Source organism: Maniola jurtina, chromosome 3, assembly GCF_905333055.1.
Source record: "Maniola jurtina chromosome 3, ilManJurt1.1, whole genome shotgun sequence".
In the NCBI taxonomy this organism is placed as follows: Eukaryota; Metazoa; Arthropoda; class Insecta; order Lepidoptera; family Nymphalidae; genus Maniola; species Maniola jurtina.
Window position 1 is genome coordinate 6476235 of NC_060031.1, and position 19718 is coordinate 6495952.

Genomic DNA, 19718 nt, shown 5'->3' on the forward strand with positions numbered 1-19718 from the left:
TTTTATTATAATTTTTGGCAACACCACAGGTATGGATTATTATGAGCTAGCTAGATTTGTGTTGCAACACTTTTTTCGTCTTATAGGAAAGATTGTCAAACCTAGTAAAACTGTAAGACATGAGTTAGTGAGGTGGTGAGGCTCAAGCTAAGTCAGGTTGTTATCAGCATGGTGTGTCTTGTCGTGTGGGTGAGTGTCGTGGCGTCGCCGCTGGACTCACATTCATGAGCAGGTCCGGCGAGGAGGAGCCCTTGCCGCTCATGGCGCTGGCTGAGGGCGGAGGAGCAGGCGCATGTCACTCACTCACAGCACTCCGAGGCGCGGCGCAGGCGGCGCGGGCGGTCTGCGTGCGCCGAGCGAGCGCGACTGCCGCACGCCGGCCCCACCGTCCCACGAGCCCCCACCGCTACCGGCTGCCTCATTTCTCACTATAATTTGCGTGCTCGTTTTTTACCATCATTACTCCCTCGTTTTGTTTTACGTATTATCGAGTGCATCCCGCTCGCACCGCGGCCGCCATGCGCGCCGAGCGCCGCCCAGATAATAGCCGTCTGCAATTACGCCTTGGCCGCGCTGCCGTCCGCGTCGCGCACCGCGACCTAATCCTGCCGACAGGAGCCTAACGACATCTCGTGACGAGCGGCGATAACCAATCAGCTGAGTAGGAAAATAGTAAAACCTACTCCTACAAGTAAACTTTTACCAATGCTTTTGAATCGTCAAAACAATCTACCACTGGTTCGGAATGTCGTTACTACCGAGAAGAACCAGCAAGAAACTCGGGAAGAACTCGAAGATAGGTACCTACTAGGTACATTATTTTACATTCTAAAGTCATAACCATCGTCATCTCATCCAGTGCCAGCCCATTACGAGCATGGGTCTCCTCTCAAAGTAAAAGTGGTTTAGGCCATATAGTCCACCACACTGGACAAGTGTAGATTTGTAGACTTCGTACACTTTTTTTTTAAGAATATTAGTCATTTTAATCATGACTAACATTCCCCCTTCCCCTCCAACTAAGCGATAAGCTTGCGCTAGGATACCGCTTTTTTATATTCTGAACTCTATAGTGAGGTACACCGTATAGCACAGCATCTTGCAACCCATGAGGTAAAATTACATATCTTTTAATTTAAGTAGTAAGTACACGCTGAACGTGTAACGTACCTAATACCAAAGGCTACGAGACATTTTTCCATACCTAAATTACCTAACGAAGCTCACGACGCGACGCGACGTCAGCCAATAGACGTAGAGCTATCACTGCAGCTCTACGCTTTTTCGTAGCACTTCGTAGCGTATTTGTAGAGCGAGCAAAGTAAGACAATACCACACAATACCTTATAATAATAATTATTACTACCATTTTCATCGGTTTATTATTAAAAACAGCTTTATGTTTAAATTATTCTTTAAATTGAATGCACGCGGTAATGGGAAAAGCAATATTATTTCAAATAATAATAATAAGCCATAAATTACAGTTTTTAAAATTATTGTTCTCACTCAACTCGCTCGTTTCCATGTAGAGATTGTAAACCTGTCATTAGGTACCTACATTATTTGTACAAATTACATTTGTATGCCAAGTGCATATAAATTTCTTGCCTTAAAATTTAGTGTCAACAGATTTTGGTTACTCATGATTTACTTCTCCATTATCAACCAATACAGTTATATTCTATTATTCTATTATATTCTAGTAACTAGAATAACAGTATCGGTTTATTTCCCTAAATATACTTACTCATTACTTTAAGAGTATAATAAAATAACACAAAATAAAGACTGTAAAACTTTTATTAAAAAATGTAAAAAATATACATCTGTCAAGGCACATCACATTTTCATTTCTGGTAACTTAAAATTAACACTTATACCTACCTAATATTGAAGAATTGGTATTTATTCACATTTAATTGTTTTATGTTAGACTTTAAGGCACATGCACACACAATTTTTTGATCTATTGCCCGATAGCGACCGGTGGTTGTAAGTTATAATGTCCTTGGAACATCGTGTAGTTATCCTTAGAGCCACACTGATATGCCGTGAGCGGTGAGGTGTATTGTTGATAAAATCTTGGGTCTCTCGCAGGTGGATGAGCGTAGAAAGATTCCTGACGCATCTCAGGGCTCCATCCGCTTCCATACATAACGCTGCCATTTCCAAACACTGCACTACTGTTATAGCTAACTGGAGCACCGTGCATCACTGGAGGTGCAACTGTAGCATAATTGAGCATCTGCTTAGGCGCTGCGCTCGCTGCTGGCACGGTCCCATAATTAGAACTTCCGATAGAAACAGAAGACGGAGTATCCACTTCGTTTGGAGGCTGCTTTTGCTCAATTTTTTCATCACAAGATTTTGGAGATTCGGCTTTTTCATCTTCTTTAGATTTTTTCGCCTTCCTCGTCACGTTGGCGTGAGTTTTCACATGTTTCGCGAGATGATCGGAGCGCATAAAGCGTTTCGTGCACTGTTGACACGCAAATCGCTTTTCACCGGTATGAGTGCGAAGGTGTCGCTGTAATTCGTCAGAGCGGGTGAATCGTTTTCCACAAAATAGCCAATTACATACAAAGGGGCGCTCGCCGGTGTGCCAGCGGAGATGGGCCTTTAAATGTGACGTTTTTCCGTAAACTTTTCCGCATCCGGGGACGTGACAGACGTGTTCACGTTTCGCACCGTCTTTTCCGTAGTTAGGCCCAAAACCTGCTGCTTCAGTTAGGCAGTTAGGACAACGACACTTTGCACAACGTCGCTGTAGCTCGCGGGCGTCTTCCGTGGTGTTGGCGGCGGTCGGGGGCCAATACGGTGTGTATTGTGGGTAACGTGGGATCTCCCGCCATGTGGTGCCGCACCAAGCACCCGAGGAGGCGCTGCTGCAGGATGACAAGTCGGACGCTGGCGACAGCGCATCACTGCGTCCGTAGCCACAGCCGTAACCACTCATTACATTCATCATCTGTAATGACAAAAGAAAACTAATTATTTATTGTTGTTATTCCACTTTGATTTTGCGCTGTTATCAAACAACCTATACAAGAAGTTTAAATTAACGGTCTAGAAAAGTTAAAAAAACTATTAGGACACTATCACTTTGGATAAAACTTTAACTAAGTAATAGCTCTGCTTTACTATAGACAGATAAACAAACAGGTCGTTAAAGCATCAAAATATTATAATAGTAGGCGTAGGCGGGCGGACGGACCTGTTGCGCGGGCGGATCCACGTATTGCATTTCCGGTGTTGACAACGTAGCGTAAGAACTTTCAACTGGATAATTACAGGGCGGCACACCACTCGCGTCGAGACGTTTTTAATAACTGGCTTGGGCTACACGTAACGAGTGGTTGTCACCTCTCCCCCCGACCCGGGCGGCGCACGCGCACCCCGCCGCGCCGGCCCCGGCCTTCGTCCCGGCGCAGCCTCCGTCGCGCGCGCACCCCGCCCCGCCCGATGTGACTTATGAGCTTATAAGATTTCTTAGCGCCGAGTGACACAAAAAGATTAGCTTGGAACCGTTTATATCGAAAAATCCTAAAATTCGCTCCGCGAATTTTAGGATTTTTCGATATAAACAAAGAGACAAAGAGACAAAGAAACAAATAAGATATAAGAAAAACAAATTTATAATTTAAAATCAAAATAATGATAGATAGGTAGGTAGGTACAGGTAGGTAGGTACAGGTAGGTAGGTATAATACTATAGATACTTAGATAAAATTTAATATACCTAACGACTGAACTGATTTTTCGGAGCCAGTGTTGTAAATTACCTAGGTACATACTACAAGTAAGTTTCTATTAGGTAGGTAGGTAGGTACAATCAAAAATAGTAAAGGATGAAATCGCGCGTAGGTGCCAGTTTATATTTATTTTAGTTTGTTGATAACGTCTAGGGATCTAAGTTTTCTTGACATACGAGTAAGTAGTTAGGCACCTATGCATATATTTTTGCTAAGTGTGCAGCTCTAATAACTAGCTTAAGTTAAGCTCAAGATATAAAGATTTTCCTAAATAACAATCTACTCTACTTAGGTACTTAATTCCAAAATTAATAAATAGGTATCTACCTTTATTTTTCCCACGGACAGTTAATCCGAGCTCAATACCCAACACACATCCTAGCTACATACATCGAATGATTATTATTTTTCTGTCCGTATATCTCAGACGCTTAATGTTTTTAATTTTTTCTCTATTTCGGTCGGCAGTTCGCGGCAGACGCATGATTTATGCATATCCGAGAGAGGCCAAACCTTTAATTATACGTTGTTAAAATATAGCAGTTTGTTAAATCGTTCGATTTGCTTTTGTTTTAAACATCACCGCGCTCTCTCAGAGATCTACATATTTTTCTTTCAATATGAAAAAAAATTCGTAATTTAAAAAATTTAAAAGACAACTGCCCTGCTAAAAACGGACTAAAAAGATTAAAACCACGTTAATTAAAGGTTAATTATTGTAAATAGTGTGTTGATTTTCTTTCAGAATGATTTAAGGATTCAAACGATACCATATCCACATCACATCCAAGTCTGTTTTCTAGACGTTACCTATAGAGGAATAAGAATCTCACATACCTTTTTTTTTAATTTATTTATTCACAGCAATTTTACCTACCTACTTCGGTACATGAACCCTGAAAACATTACACTGCTTTTTTTGGCAGTCGTGTAATTAGTAGGTACCTACCTACCTATCAAAATAGTATGTAATTTAGAAAGGATACAAATTATTAGCATATTCAAGCAATGAATTGAACCATCGTTTACAGCTTGGATGAATTTCATCCAAGTGTTAGGTACATGCTTACAGCTATTAATCTACTTACTATTTTATCCATACTAATATATTATAATAAATGCGAAAGTGTGTCTGTCTGTCTGCTACGTTTTCACGGCCCAACCGCTGAACTGATTTTAATGAAATTTGGTACAGACTTTGGATACTTCCCGGGGAAGGACATAGGCTACTTTTATCCCGGAAAATCTAAGAGTTCCTACGGGATTTAAAAAAAAGGATTTAATTTTTTTTAAATTTCTTCACCTGTCTTGAGTTTTAGATTGTCTAAGTTCATACCAAATGAGATACGAGTATTTTCTGATGCACCTACCTGTGTCTAAAGTTATTTTAAAACTGATTTGTCATTTACTGTACTGTTAAGTAAGCCCCACTATAGTTTTTTCCTAGAAATAAGCAAGTGGCTACTGTAAAATCAGAATGTACAAAACCTTACTCCCTATGGTCACAATTACAAATGCAATAACCTGTCGACATGTTTACGACTGCATAGAACAATAACTAGAAAGACAAATTGCTTTTTACAACTAAAGCGCTACAGCAAAGCTGGACGAAAAACATCGTTTAGAAAACCGAAAAATGTAAAAGCATAGTAAGCGCTGTAATAGTGTAAAATTGTTATAAAAGCGAGTCGATACAAAAGGTCCAAGCAGTGGACAATGCAAGCTACTAATGCGCTATGATCGGCCTCTTCACGCCATAAATCTTGAGGGCTACTGTGTTTTTGTGAGCGCACTGAAAAAACTTGCCTTGGGACAAAACAGCCTAAAGGTCGGTATGGCACCTACTACGTCAATAACGCCGCATAATGACTTTTGTCTAATTTTTATTTTTTTATTGTGAACAAGTTAGCCTTTGACGGCGATCTCACCTGATGGTAAGTGATGATGCAATCTATTATAATAATATGACACTGTAAACGTATTTTTCGGGATCTTGCTACTTCCACAAATGCTTATGTACCTACCTACTAAGCTGATACCCAATTCCGTATAGGTAGGTAGAGGTACCAACTTAACTATAACCTAAAAAAACCTCAATTTTTGGAGTTTGTTAAAATCTAATAAATGCGGCTATACGCTTCCGTTCAATCTCAGATATTTTACACTAATTACAGGTCTCATATATCGGGGGCGGGCAATTGGCTGTATCGTACGTTGTCCTTCACTTCCTGTCTTTTGGCGGACCTTCAATGAGCATACAAGCATTGTGGCGAGTTGCACAAGGCACCGGCAAGCCGACAAACGGTGTCGAGTTGCACCTATTATAGCACCATAGCACCCACGGTAGCTCTTTGATACGATAAGAATTTTTGAGTGAGTAGGTATCTAGTTGTGCATTTTAACGATGATCGAATGATCGATGCATTCAGGACTGACAGGTTTTGTAAATGACTATGAAATTTTCAGTTCAAAGTAGTAAATGGGTACCTACCTATTCTATTTTATAATTCATGTCTACTAAGTAGGTACTAGGTACTACTTAACTACTAAGTACAAGAAAAAAATGGATACACCATCTGTAAATTTTTTATTGAAAAGAATAGCCCCTAAAAGTAAAAAGCTCAAAATATGTTGCAGCGATTCGATTACGAACAAGTTTTATATTGCTATTGTATTAAAACGGACGCTGGTGTTATCTGATCGGAATTCCGCTCAACTTCGCCAATAATCCTCAAAGGAGTGAAGATTTGAGCGTCATTGTCAATGTGTAATAAGATCACTCCAAGTAGGTACCTACCTACCTGTTGCTTTACAATGCAGGAACACAGGTTCACACCAAGCGTTGCTGAGCGTTTCTTTTTACAAAACTGACATTTCTATTGTGTACTTACCTAGTTTTAAAAAAAACGGTTAAGTGCTAGTCTGACTCGCACGCGAACGGTTCCGTACCATCGTACAACATATACCTGACACGTTTATGTAGAACACTGCAAATTAATGACGGACAGCGGCTTCTTTATGTAATTTAGTAAACTACTTAATTATTTTTTTATGAATACACTTTTATTTTTTTAGTGATGAAACCACACATTCACGGTTTTCGGATTAATATTAGCAATGCTAATCATGACTAATACTCCCATTTCTCCCCCAATTAAGCGTAAAGCTTGTGCCAGGAGTGGGTACGACAATAGTGCAACGGGAGGGGTTTGAACCGCCGACGTTTCGGAATTCAGTCCGCTCCTCAACCATTGAGCTATCGAGGCTTTTTCCCTTCAGGTACTTACCTACCTACTTGTGCTATAAAGACATTGCTACCTGCCCATGATTCTAGGTCAACGGGACATATCCTATAGGTTTCTTGACAGACACGATAGACAGACGGACAACGAGGTGATCCTATAAGCTTTCCTTTTTTCCTTTTAAGATACGGAACCCTAAAAATCGTAAAACATCAAAACTTTTTGTCGCCATATTAACAGCTGTTATAATTCACACGGAATTTTTCACATTTTAAATACATTTAGGACCTAAACTTAAACTTTATTAGGTTACCTATGGGCTATGTACCTCCCGCACTTTTCGAGGGGGAAATCTTCTTTCGATCGGATTATGTGGGATTTTAACCCACTAAAACCCCCTCGCTGGCCATCCTCAGCACATATTCAGAGGCTCCGGGAACTCGAACGTGCGAGACTCTCCCGCGACGCCCCTCCTAAGGGTTCTACCAAAAGGACCAAAACCTCAGAAACCTTCCAATACTGCTTGAGCAGACCTACCTACTAGATAATCTTTCGCAGTCCGAATCGTAGATGTTCTTTTCATTTTACTTACTTAACTTTCAATAATTATTGTGTGGGTATAGGTATCCGAGCCGGGCAGATAACCCAGGTCAGGTCTTCTCGATGTATCTACTTACCTAAAAATTCAGATCTTCACCATACCTACTATAATAAAATAATGTAACGTTTAAGAATTATTATGCAAAAAATAAAATATACATAAAGAAATTCTGCGAAGCGCAGACTCCCTGTGGCGTAGCGGCGGCGGCTTGCAAAGGGCGCACTTTCTGCAAAGTGACAGCCGAAACTGCCCTATTTAAGAAAAAATTACAAAAAAACATCTCGAACAGTTTGTTTTATACAAATAGATACTGAACAGATAACTATTAGGGATATCGGTCTTTATCTAAAATACATCATTACCATCATCTTAACCCATCGCCGGCCTGTTATAGGTACCTACTTTACTACCTCGGACGGGTCTTCTCTCAGAATGAGAAGGTCCACCACACTGGCCAAGGGTACAGCCAAAATTCATATTCTAAGTAGGTAGGTGCCTACTTAGGTACATTTTCATTTTGGACTTTGTTACCACTTAATCCAAGAAAATCGGTTCAGCCATTTGAAAGTTATCAGCTCTTTTCTAGTTACTGTAACCTTCACTTGTCGGGGGTGTTATAAATTTTCAATTTACACTTGTTACTATGTATATAGATAGACACACCTTCGCCTTTATATAATGCTAGTATGGAAATATGGATTTTAAAAAAGATTCATCAATAACTTAATTAAATCATTTATTACATAACATTATGTGACCCTCATCGTAAACGAGGACTATACTATACCTAATACCTACACTCACACACTGATGTGACGTAAGTTAGTGTATATTCCGAAGTACTTGTCCAATTACTTCATAGGTATAGCTAGTCAATCAAATAAGCCAAAAGATAAATCTTCAGTATCTTCATCACCGGCCTCATTTATTGGGTTCTCTATATTGACATTTGGCGAAGGTTTGTATAGAAATATTCCTTGCTTACGCAACTTAGACGAATATAGGTCTTGCAGAAATTGCTTAATTTTTCCAGGTTCCTCCATATCATTGTAGTCTGGAAACAGGTATATGGATTGGTAATGGTCAACAACAATTAAAGGCAGTTCTGATGTTGATTTCCCGATAAGATGCAGCATACGCTCAAATCGTATGCCTTCAGCCGTGACGAAGTTGAGCTGCCCTGTAAAGGAAGGATCTATAAATTATAAAATGCCATAACTATATTATTAGGTACTAGCTGATGCCCGCAGCTTCGCCCGCGTGGATTTAGGTTTCTAAAAATCCCGTGGGAACTTTTGATTTCTCAGGACAATGTCGCAAAGTTTTTCTATCGATTAAAAAAAAAATTACGCAAATCGGTTCAGAAATCTCGGAGATTTCGGTGTACGTAGGTAGAAAAACACAACTCCCTTTTTGAAAGTTGGTTAAAAACGTAGCCTATGTTACGCCCTGGTCAATCCTCTATTTGTCTGTGAAAATCCCGTCAAAATCGGTTCAGCCGTTCCGAAGATTAGCCTTTTCAAACAGACAGACAGACAGACAGACATACAGACAGACAGACAGACAGACAGACAGACAGACAGACAGACAGAGACAGACAGACAGACAGACAGACAAAAATTTTAAAACCGGGTGATTCAGTTATAGTATCATTCAAATAACCATATGAGCTTAATATGAGGTAGTTATTTCGAAATTACAGACAGACACTTCAATTTTATTTATTAGTATAGAAGCTGATGCCCGCAGCTTCGCCCGCGTGGATTTAGGTTTCTAAAAATCCCGTGGGAACTTTTGTTTTCTCAGGACAATGTCGCAAAGTTTTTCTATCGATTAAAAAAAAATTACGCAAATCGGTTCAGAAATCTCGGAGATTTCGGTGTACGTAGGTAGAAAAACACAACTCCCTTTTTGAAAGTTGGTTAAAAAAGTAGCCTATGTTACGCCCTGGTCAATCCTCTATTTGTCTGTGAAAATCCCGTCAAAATCGGTTCAGCCGTTCCGAAGATTAGCCTTTTCAAACAGACAGACAGACAGACAGACAGACAGACAGACAGACAGACAGACAGACAGACAGACAGACAGATAGACAGACAGAGACAGACAGACAGACAGACAGACAAAAATTTTAAAACCGGGTGATTCAGTTATAGTATCATTCAAATAACCATATGAGCTTAATATGAGGTAGTTATTTCGAAATTACAGACAGACACTTCAATTTTATTTATTAGTATAGATACCCCATCGCGGAATCAAGTAAGTATAGCATTTTCTCTGTTACTTAATCCCATACAAATGATAGAGACAAATACCTGGGCTTTAACCATTTTGAGTCACCAACAAAACACAAACATGTTTTCAAAAAACATTCGAAATTCAATTATAAAAAATAATAAGAAACATAGTTTCATTTGTTCGTTTGTGATTGGTTGTTGAATCGAAATGCTTAGCGCCCACTGAGATCATTGTCTCTATCATTTGTATGGGATTACATTACAAAGAGAGCGCTAATATACTAACTTCTTTCCGCGCAAAATATATACAAGTTACATATTATTATAGGTATTTTGTAATACACTCCCTTCCTCTTTTAATATGGAACTATCTTCAAATTAATCGTGGTACCTATGTAGCCGCTATTTATAATATAATATGTAATATTATGTCGTTAAACCACGAAATAAGCCTAAAATCACCAGTTACCTTCAAATCAAGAGTGAATAAGCACCTTCTGGGCATGCGCTCCATCTTAGGCTGCATCAACACTTGCCATGCCAGCAGGTCTGATTGCAAGTTGCAACCAATTAAAAAAACCAAAGCTTAAATTTTCCGATTTCATGACTTGTTTGTTTGACACAGACCTACCTACAAGAATGGCGGTTTTCTAGGTTGCTTCGTGGGTTTACGACTTGACAGCAGAATGATCGAATTTTCAGTTTATATCATTGGGGACAGGGCAAATAAAGAATAATAGGTATAAAGTTTTGAAAATATAAAATATAGGTTTAAGTGTTACCTACTTTTTTCATGTCTCAATTCTCGTCTAATAACTTCGATGAATTTCTTTACACTTTTTTCGTCGGCGGGCTTATGTAACAATATAAGGAATGGCATCCCTTCTTCAGACAATTTCTCTGCATTCTCGTAAGTAATTTCACGGACAAGAGGAAAACATTTTTCCTGAACCCAAGTACAGAGCGCACTAAAACTGAGTGGTCCTTGGTAGGGCTCATCAGGCTCAACTAATGTCTTTCTGTTTGTTCTAAATACAATACTCGGCTGTCCTGTAACAGGTACCAAAGATTTAAATAAATTCATGCCTATATTTAGCTTTAAATTCTCACTTTAGCTTCGCAACTCACTAAACTAGGAGTAAGTATATCGGTTACTCTGGTTCTCCTAAAAAATTCCTCATCTGATTTGATCACGTAGAGAAACTCTAAGCATAGCCCTCTCAATTGCCTGATGACTGACTGTAAGCTTTCATAAGAGGCCCATAAAGTTAGCGACCATGTCTCGGAACCATGTCATCAATGACAACATGCACTGTCCGATGACTTTGGTCGTCTGTTACTGAGGAATTTTGGACAAGACATTTCGAAGCTTCCCGAAAGCTGCCGAGTCGGATTCAGCAGCTAGCCTCTTTTCAAAATTGGACCTGTCTAGCTGGATAAAGTTAAGAAGTTCAGTCGTAATTTTTTCACGTGTTTTTGATGAACATACCTGTTCGAGGATGCCTTTGCTCTGCATATTCATCAAAAGTGACATGAAATTGACATTTATCTTTCAGACTACTTGCAACTTTACGCAGGACATCGTATTCAGGCTGGTCTCTACTAGCCAAGCGGGCAATTATATGCCCCTTGTCCTCACTCAGGTCGTGAAGTTCATTCAAATGACTGAATAGGATAATAGGATCAGTTAATTGCTCCTTGATGAACTCCACAAATGCTTCCACAGTGCGGGGGCCTGTAAAAAGATCTAGTTACCTACTAGTTGACTCATCCTGGCTTCGCACGGTTGGGCTTAGGCCCGGTATCCACTTAAGAGGAGAAGAGAATTAGTGTACAGTCAACAAATCAGACTTTTAAAGGATGATAATGTTTTCACGTCATCTATTACATATATGAATCTGATTGATCGACTCGATTCGATTGAGGCCCTACGGCCTATTCCATAGACAATTATTATGTACCTACTAGTTGACTCGGTGCAGCTTCGCGTGGGGGCCTACTCTACCTATTCCATAGACAAATATATTGAATGTGTTTTAAGTGTATTTTATTGTCAAAATCGGTTAAAATTTTACTGAATTATGGAGTGGGATCATTGACAAAAAAAACCTATTTGAAAGAAAGAAAGAAAGAAAATGCATTTATTTGTTGTTGGTGTCACAGATAAAAACAAAGTATACAAATATACATTTTTATCTGTGACACCACCCCAAATGGGTGTACAGCTCAGCATTATGTCCTGCATAATTTGGCTTTTTCTAACGAACTCTATTATTTGTCGGGATAAATTAAAAAAAAACTATGCTAACAAAACATTGACCAGCGCGGCAGATGACGATTAACTTGTCGTCAATCGTCACCTGCCATCATAGTTCCAATATCAAGAGTTAAGTACCTACCTCTGTATTCAATATTTGCTGGCAACCCGTTTTGGAACAGTTTGACAGTTGGGTACTTGGATATTTGAAATCTAGTTCGTACAGTCTCTTCCACATCACAATCAACTTTACCTAATGCCACTTTACCAGCTTCATACCCGGCTTTTGTAATTTCTTGCGCAGCATCAGCAAATACGGGCATCATTAGAGAACTAAATCTACACCACTCAGTGTAAAATGTTATTAGCACAACTTCGTTCGCGCCTGAAAGCAGGAAATTTCAATTTTAGACTAATTAGGTAGGTAGCTGTGCCTATAATATTGCTAGTTATATAAATTATTTTGTATATTTACATAAAAGTAAAAATGCAGAAAATGAGGACATGTCACAATATTATGTTAGGTACCTAAGTGATATCCGCCCGGCCCATGAACACTTAAGTACTTAGATACCTACTTTCCGTCAGAGGTATTATATATTATGTCTTACAAACGTAGGTAGGTATGTACCTAACCTAAAGCTAAAACTTACCTAACACTGTATTAAGATTATCCTGAGTTATTTGAATAATCCCGGTATCAGTTGGAACAAAAGGAGTGTTGTCCTGGAACATAAATTAGATAGTGCTTACTGGGTATCTGCGTTCTCATTTGAAATACCCGCGAAAACAATTCGTGTCAGCGCTTTATAAACACAAATTACACAGATTAACTAGAGTTTGGCTAATGAAAGAGGAATTTTTAGTGGGCAACCCTAAAACGTCGACCAACGTCAGCCATTACTTATGTACCTAAGTAGTTATGATAATTTAATTTTGATACTTGGCTTAAATTCGTAAAAGATATTTTAATATTAATTATGTTTTCTAAAACCATATCTCTTAGTAACACATAGCTCTTATTATACATAGCTCTTATTAAAAGTAAACGATACAATAATATTACCTACGTCTTCATTGGTTATGATGTATGAAAACATTACTATGCTTAGGTAAAATGAAATAATTGCAAGTATCAAATTGAGTAATCCAAATTTATTCACTATAATTTTGGGGATGCCATCCGATTTTTTTATTGGCTGGGCGATTTCAGTCTCATCTATCATAAGCCAGACTCCAGACGGAATAAAATCAAATACAAATCCCAAACTTGGATTTACTTACCTCCATAATGTTCTGCTTGATTAGGGAATAATAAAATATTAAAACTCTATATCAAACTACAAAACTCTATAGGAACAAACAAATATATCTATGACTATGGTACGTATCTATGACTATGGTACGTATCTATGACTATGGTAAGTAGAGTCCTTTTCATGAAAGAAGTCCCGCGGTGATTTTTGGAACTAAATTTGACAGGTCGGCCATGTTGTCGTTCGTTGATGTTATCAAGTTTGTTTGTTGTGGTAGATTATTGTGAGTTTTTAACTAGCTTAGTGCATTTTAAAGATTGTTTACAATGCCAAAAGTTGTCAAAAGTTCGGCTCGAGAAATGATATTGAAGATGAAAGAGTTCTGTGAAGCGGAACAAAAGAATCAAGGTGCTTTAATAACACTAAACCATGTTCGGGAAGAGAGTCGCCGCCATAACAGGTACTTTTTAGAGTTGCCATATAATAATTTTTGCTGTATTGATGGGACTTTTATGATATAAATTCATTTTTGCGACAAAATTGAACAAATACATAACGTGATGAAATTAGGTAACTGAATTTAAAATATATATTACATAGTACATAAGCAGTATAAACTTAAAGTTACTATTATTTTTAATTGTTCATTATTTAATTGCAGGTGTGTCAGAGAAAACTGTAACAAGAATTACAAAAGAAGGTATAACAGCGGCGAGCACAGCCTTTGATCACAATTATTCAATAAAACACGGAATAGAAATTGCAATGCTTTTCTTTACCCTATTTTCTCATCTTTTCCCTGTAAGTAGGTAGAACACCGCTTATATAAGTAAATAAAAATATACTTTTTACATAACAGAAATATAGTAAATATAGGTAAATGGGCATTTTATAAAAATGTCTAACAACCGAAGTATGCAGGAAATAGTATTATTTGATAAATTACATAATATTATGCTAAATTTAAAATAGGTAAATTTTTTACTCATAAATGGCAACATTATGTCACGCGAGTACAGCGCTGCGTCTGGGGGACTTCTTTCATGAAAAGGACTCTAGGTATCACTTGAGAATTGAGATTTAACACTAGCAATCACTGGCAACTACCACCCGGGCAAACTACGATGCTATTTACAGCTACGAGTTAAATAAGCAACTGTGCAGTAGGACAATTATTCACAATATAATATTTTATCCACCGCTAAAACACAATGATATTCTGTATCGTTCAATCCGTCCAATATCAATATTGAAATATTGTGAAATAGTAGAAACGTCAAAAAATATCGCGTCAACCTACGCGGCGTGGCGCCTATTCAAAAATAATAGTGATTAATCATTAGTGCTCACAGTTTACACGTAATGTTCAAAATTGTATAGGCGCCGCAGACTATACCACAGTATAAGGATTGCTTACTCGAAAAACCTACTTGAAGCAAACCATGCTTCTTCTCTGCGTTTTTCCATCTAGGTGGGATCCGCTTTCCTATTTACATTTTGCTGCCCACTTTGCACGGTCACTGAGCCTGCTGCGGATGTGATCATTGCGCTGTCAGTCTCAACGTGTGACGTTGCACATCCACCCCAGCAATTTCATCTCCGTGACACATGCCATGCCAGGGCCGGCCATGTATCACTACCTACTATACAGGAGCACTGGTCGGATGATGGACTTATTATTATAAGTGTCCTTTGTGCTTAAGCAGCATCCTGCGATCACATAGATAGATCTTTCATCCAAGCAGCGCTTATACAGGATTCAGCGCACCCCACTAGGATCCCATCTCTCGCTCTAATTTGTTAGTCGAAATGAAATAGTGATAAGTAGTTAGGTATTTGCTTCAAGTACCTAAGTATTGGAAATGAACCTCTATTACTTCTACTTCATAGGAGACACACAGTCTATCGACGCCATCTCGTGGTAAATTACGACAACGACTGCCATATTATAGGTCCTGGAATTACTGGGGTCGTCTTGGGTCGCTACATTCCTGCACGATTGCTCAGTCTGGATGGCTTCGTCGAACCCCTGAGCAACGTACTCTGTGACCATAGTGTAGGTAACGTAGACCGTAGTCTACTGACTACTCTATCCCCTAGCCCTAGCCTATAAGATTGAAACAGATATCCCTTTTTAGGGTTCCGTATCAAAATTGTAAAAATGGAACCCTTATGGTGCGACTTTCTCCATCATCCGTCCGTCTGTCGTCTGCCATAGTCGATTGTTTCAATAACTATTTAAGTTATCGAATTAAAAGGAATTGTTGTAAATAGTGGCCCAACATGAGGAATAAAGAAACGAAAATTATTTTTAATTTAATTTAATACAGGTAAGTACTGAATACTTTTAAAGCGTATAAAAATTTATTCACTGTTTTTCTATCATTAATTACATAAAGTTTCATAAGTTCTGTCATTTACTTCATGGAGGGCATTTTTCCTTCGCGACATTTTCCCCAGCTTGGACTTAGTGGCGAACGGCTTGTCTCATCATGTCTGGTTAGTACATTAAAATCATTCAAATAAACCACGAATATGAAATTCTTCTTCAGTGTCATCAATAAAGCGACATGTATAAATTCCTTCATAATATAAATATAAATCCTCTGAACATACTTTATCCATAATTTCGTTGAGTTTTCCAGGTTCTTCAACAACATCGAAATCAAAGAGGTTCACTGTACTGTAACGGTTGAGAGCAATTAAAGGCAGGTCTGACGTTGATTTGTTGAAACGAGCCAACAATTGCTGGAATCGGGTGCCATTTGCAATAAGGAACTTAAATTCACCTACAAAAAAAGATCACTATTACAGTAATAAATTAGCGTCACGTAAAAAGGCCTCTGGATGATAGAAGGGTGAATAAGAGAGAGATAATCGCGTAAGTTTTTACTCACGTAAGTAGATTACGTGATTAATTGACAACAAATTTTCTAAGGCAAATGACACTTATAAGAGTGTTTACATAAGTAAATTTGTCGTAATTAAATCATGTAAGCTACTTACGTTAGTAAAATTTACAGATGAAATTGCGGCCTTTATACCTAAGTATTCCTTATTCAGGGTGTCGAGCTGACATAGGATGCTCACTCTTGCACAACAAAAAGTATAATTTCCAAAAATCCTTTCTTAGGAGATGTCTACGTTATAATAGCAATCTGCATACCAAATTACAGACCGATCGGTCCAGTAGTTTTGAGCTGTGCGTAGATAGATCAGTCAATCAGTCAGACAGTCAGCTTTTCCTTTTATATTTATTTAGATATTAGTATGGATTACTGTTAAAGAATATTGTAAGTAGATAGGTACATATTAATATTACATACTCGTACATCTATTAGATTCCAATTCTCTCCCGATAAGTTCTTTGTATTTCTTCAAGGTTTGTGTATCAGCCGGCATATGTAACAAAATAAAACATGGTCCGCTATATCGCTTTTCTTCATGCTCTGATGTGAATTCCCGTAAAAGAGGGAAACATTTTTGCTTGACCCAGGAAAATATATCGCCAAAACTAAGCAATGATCCTTGATATGTCTCGTTGAGCCTAACTGGAGTTCCTGTTAATGATCTAACTACAAGATTTAGTTGACCTGTAATAGAAATAAGAATATTAGAATCTCTTAGAACCTGGGTGATCGTGCTTTGCTGATTGCCTGGCATCTATTAAGGTTTTATGTTCATTAGGCATCGCAAAACGTTATCTACTTATAGTTTTAATTTTGGCATTTTGCGTTTATCGCATTACATATTTTATTTATAAATAGATAGATTGACTTTTACCTATCGATTTCAAAAATACTTAGGTATTTGTTAAAGATTAATATTGATAGGTTATAGGGATAGAAATACAGTTTGAAAATTTCAACTCTTTACCTATTACGATTTATAAGATACATCCCGCTGACATGCAGACGGACAGACAGACAGAGGAAGAGCGGAGACTTAGTAATAAGGTTCCATTCATTGGCACTCTTTAAGTACGGAACCTTAAAAACGACGCGACACGCTTTACTAACCATTTTTTCCAACCCTGCGCCGGCCTGCGCCTGGGCCATGGATGGCCCAGGCGCAGGGTTGAAAAAACAGTTAAAAAAACTAAACATTTTTTAAAAGGATTAAAACCATGTTTTATGGGGCTACCTATCACAACTGTTTTCCTTGATAGACTTACCTGGACGATGCATTTGTTGTGCCGAATCACCAAACTTCACATAGAATCGATAACTATCTTTAAGACTAGTTGCCACTTTACGAAGGACGTCATATTCAGGCTGATCTTTACTATCCAAATAAGCAATTATATGCCCCTTATCTTCACTGAGGTCGTGAAGCTCATTTATATCACTAAATGGGATAATAGGATCAGTCAATTGCTCCTTGATAAACCTCACCAAGTTTTCTACAGTGTACTTGCCTGTAAAACAAGTAGTATTATGTAAATAGTACCTACACTTAGATCATTCCACTCTGTTTCCTAATCAAACTTTTGCAAGATCTTTGATCACCATGCGCATTTACAAGTCTGCAGTAGGCTCTGACGAATGAAAAAAGTAGCGGCTTGAGATAGTAATAACTTTTCAAAAGATGATCGCCAAACTTCATCACGATGATTAGACTGATAAAGTTATCGAAAATCATAATCGCATTGCACGCTCCACGCGTTATTACGCGCGGTACAGTTACTTATCAGGGTTTAGGTACAGTTAAAATACCTACCGTAGTGAATATACCTTACATACCTTTCAAATCAATTTCGCCTGGGCAACCATTTCTAAACAGTTTGAAATTTGGGCTGAAAGTATACATGTCAAACCTTATTCTCAGATCCCTATATTTTTCACAGTCCAATGTAGCCATCACCACTTTGCCAGAGCCGAGGCCGGCTTTCGAGATTTCTTCCACAGCATTTTCAAATACTATAGGCATTATACAAGTACTATCTTTAGGGTGATACCATTCGGGTGAATAAAACATAAGCACCACTTCACTGGAGGCTGAAACAAATTGTGGATAAATGATTACATTCATGTTAGATAGGTACCTACGTGATATTTTTGAAATGAAAACTTTAGGCGCCTTCTCCCTTTACTTGCGATATAATTATGTAGCCTTTCATCTAGGTCAATGGGAAGTATTCTATAGGTTTTGATTGTATTGACGAGTTTTGACAGACAGACCCTATAAAGTACCATAAGGGTTTCTTTTTTTCTCTGGATGTACGGAACACTAAAAACTGAAGTAAGTACCTAATTGAAGTAATTGTTTATTTTATTTTTATTTTGGACACACATATCTAGTATTAAAGCAAAACAACAAGTAACACAAACAGAAAACACACAAACCACAACTGTCTCCAAAGAAAAGTTCACACCCATTGAACAGTTCATGTTCATGTTCACACCAAATAGCCGTTAATAATTTTAATTGTACATAAGTACTACTAAGTACCTATAATAATTAATTATTTTAATTGATAATCCAAAAAAAACAAGCGACGGGCCTGCCCGCGAAATTCTTTAGTATCGACTATTACCTACAAATTGGTCGATACTAGAGCTAATTTCTTAAACTGGACCCTTTCAAGTAAAATTTTTTATATAAACCTGTGAGGATGATACTGCCACTGTCGCAATTAAAATGCTATAAACCTACGTTGTCGTATTAGCTTACAAATTGCGAAAAACCAAATTAAATATGAATTTCGCTGGCAGACCCGTCGCTTCCACCCACTTCCGTCACCCAACTTCCCACTGACTGCCAGTTTTTATCTGAACTTACCTAACACCATATCAACATTGCTGTCAGTAATTTCAACAATACTGCTTCCATTGGGATCACAAGAGCTGTCGCTGTTCTAAAACAAAAGTTAAAAACTAACATTTAGCATGCGCCAAAGTTTAAATTTCGCGCGGCAATATTTCGCTTTAACACAGATTCAGATTATAGTAATGCTTTCCCCTCTCGGCTCGGGCTTACTTACTTCCATATTGCTGTACCTATCGCATCGATGCTGTATCGTTTTAGAGAACTGTGTTTCACACTTAGCTCCACTGCGATTAAATTAAATATTTATAAAGATCACTTTGAAAGAATAAAACACCGTCGGTACGAAGCGTGTTGTCGGCGTCCCGCCCGCTTGTAAAATAAACAATTGAGTCTACTAGTACTGAGTGAGATCACTATCGACCATCGGCCTTATAGTTGATGATATTACCATCGATGGATATTACGCAATGTTTTGATACGAACATTGAAATACTATGAAATAATGTGTTATCCGAATTATGAACTATTTTATTTCTAGGATTCCTGCGAGATTCCTATTGATCTCGCGGTAAATGTGACGACAACGACTGCTATATTATAG

At 38.2% G+C, this 19718-nt stretch overlaps 3 protein-coding genes and 1 long non-coding RNA gene across 7 annotated transcripts in view; 1 reads left to right on the plus strand and 3 right to left on the minus strand.

Annotated features, from left to right (window-relative positions):
- Window positions 1-666, minus strand: part of LOC123881018 (transcription factor Sp9) — a 95748-nt gene extending 95082 nt beyond the window's left edge. For both annotated transcript variants that reach the window (XM_045929537.1, XM_045929533.1), the window contains exon 1: window positions 221-666. In XM_045929537.1, coding sequence (XP_045785493.1) covers window positions 221-262 — 42 coding nt within the window. In that variant the 5' untranslated portion in view covers window positions 263-666. The remainder of the gene's footprint in view (window positions 1-220) is intronic.
- A 1264-nt stretch (window positions 667-1930) lies between these two features.
- LOC123881022 (transcription factor Sp5-like) lies at window positions 1931-3311 on the minus strand. Its single transcript, XM_045929544.1, has 2 exons — window positions 3218-3311; window positions 1931-2971 (listed from the first exon to the last, which is right to left on the minus strand). The coding sequence occupies exons 1-2, from the start codon at window positions 3245-3247 to the stop codon at window positions 1970-1972; spliced, it is 1032 nt and encodes a 343-aa protein (XP_045785500.1). The 5' UTR covers window positions 3248-3311; the 3' UTR covers window positions 1931-1969.
- LOC123881028 lies at window positions 2794-13733 on the plus strand. The gene is made up of 3 exons (XR_006799396.1): window positions 2794-2804; window positions 5075-5077; window positions 13575-13733. It is a non-coding gene; the product is annotated as an uncharacterized LOC123881028 (long non-coding RNA).
- LOC123881021 (endoplasmic reticulum resident protein 44-like) lies at window positions 8318-14609 on the minus strand. Of its 3 annotated transcripts, XM_045929541.1 has the most exons (7): window positions 14548-14570; window positions 13377-13388; window positions 12746-12818; window positions 12235-12477; window positions 11325-11570; window positions 10622-10885; window positions 8318-8778 (listed from the first exon to the last, which is right to left on the minus strand). In XM_045929541.1, exons 2-7 carry the CDS (start codon window positions 13380-13382, stop codon window positions 8471-8473), a joined length of 1140 nt encoding a protein of 379 aa, XP_045785497.1. In that variant the 5' UTR covers window positions 13383-13388; window positions 14548-14570; the 3' UTR covers window positions 8318-8470. The 3 variants fall into 3 exon arrangements, with proteins under 3 accessions (XP_045785497.1, XP_045785499.1, XP_045785498.1); XM_045929543.1 differs by lacking the exon at window positions 13377-13388 and having other exon boundaries at window positions 14529-14609; XM_045929542.1 differs by lacking the exon at window positions 14548-14570 and having other exon boundaries at window positions 12346-12477; window positions 13377-13503.
- Window positions 14610-19718: the final 5109 nt, after the last annotated feature.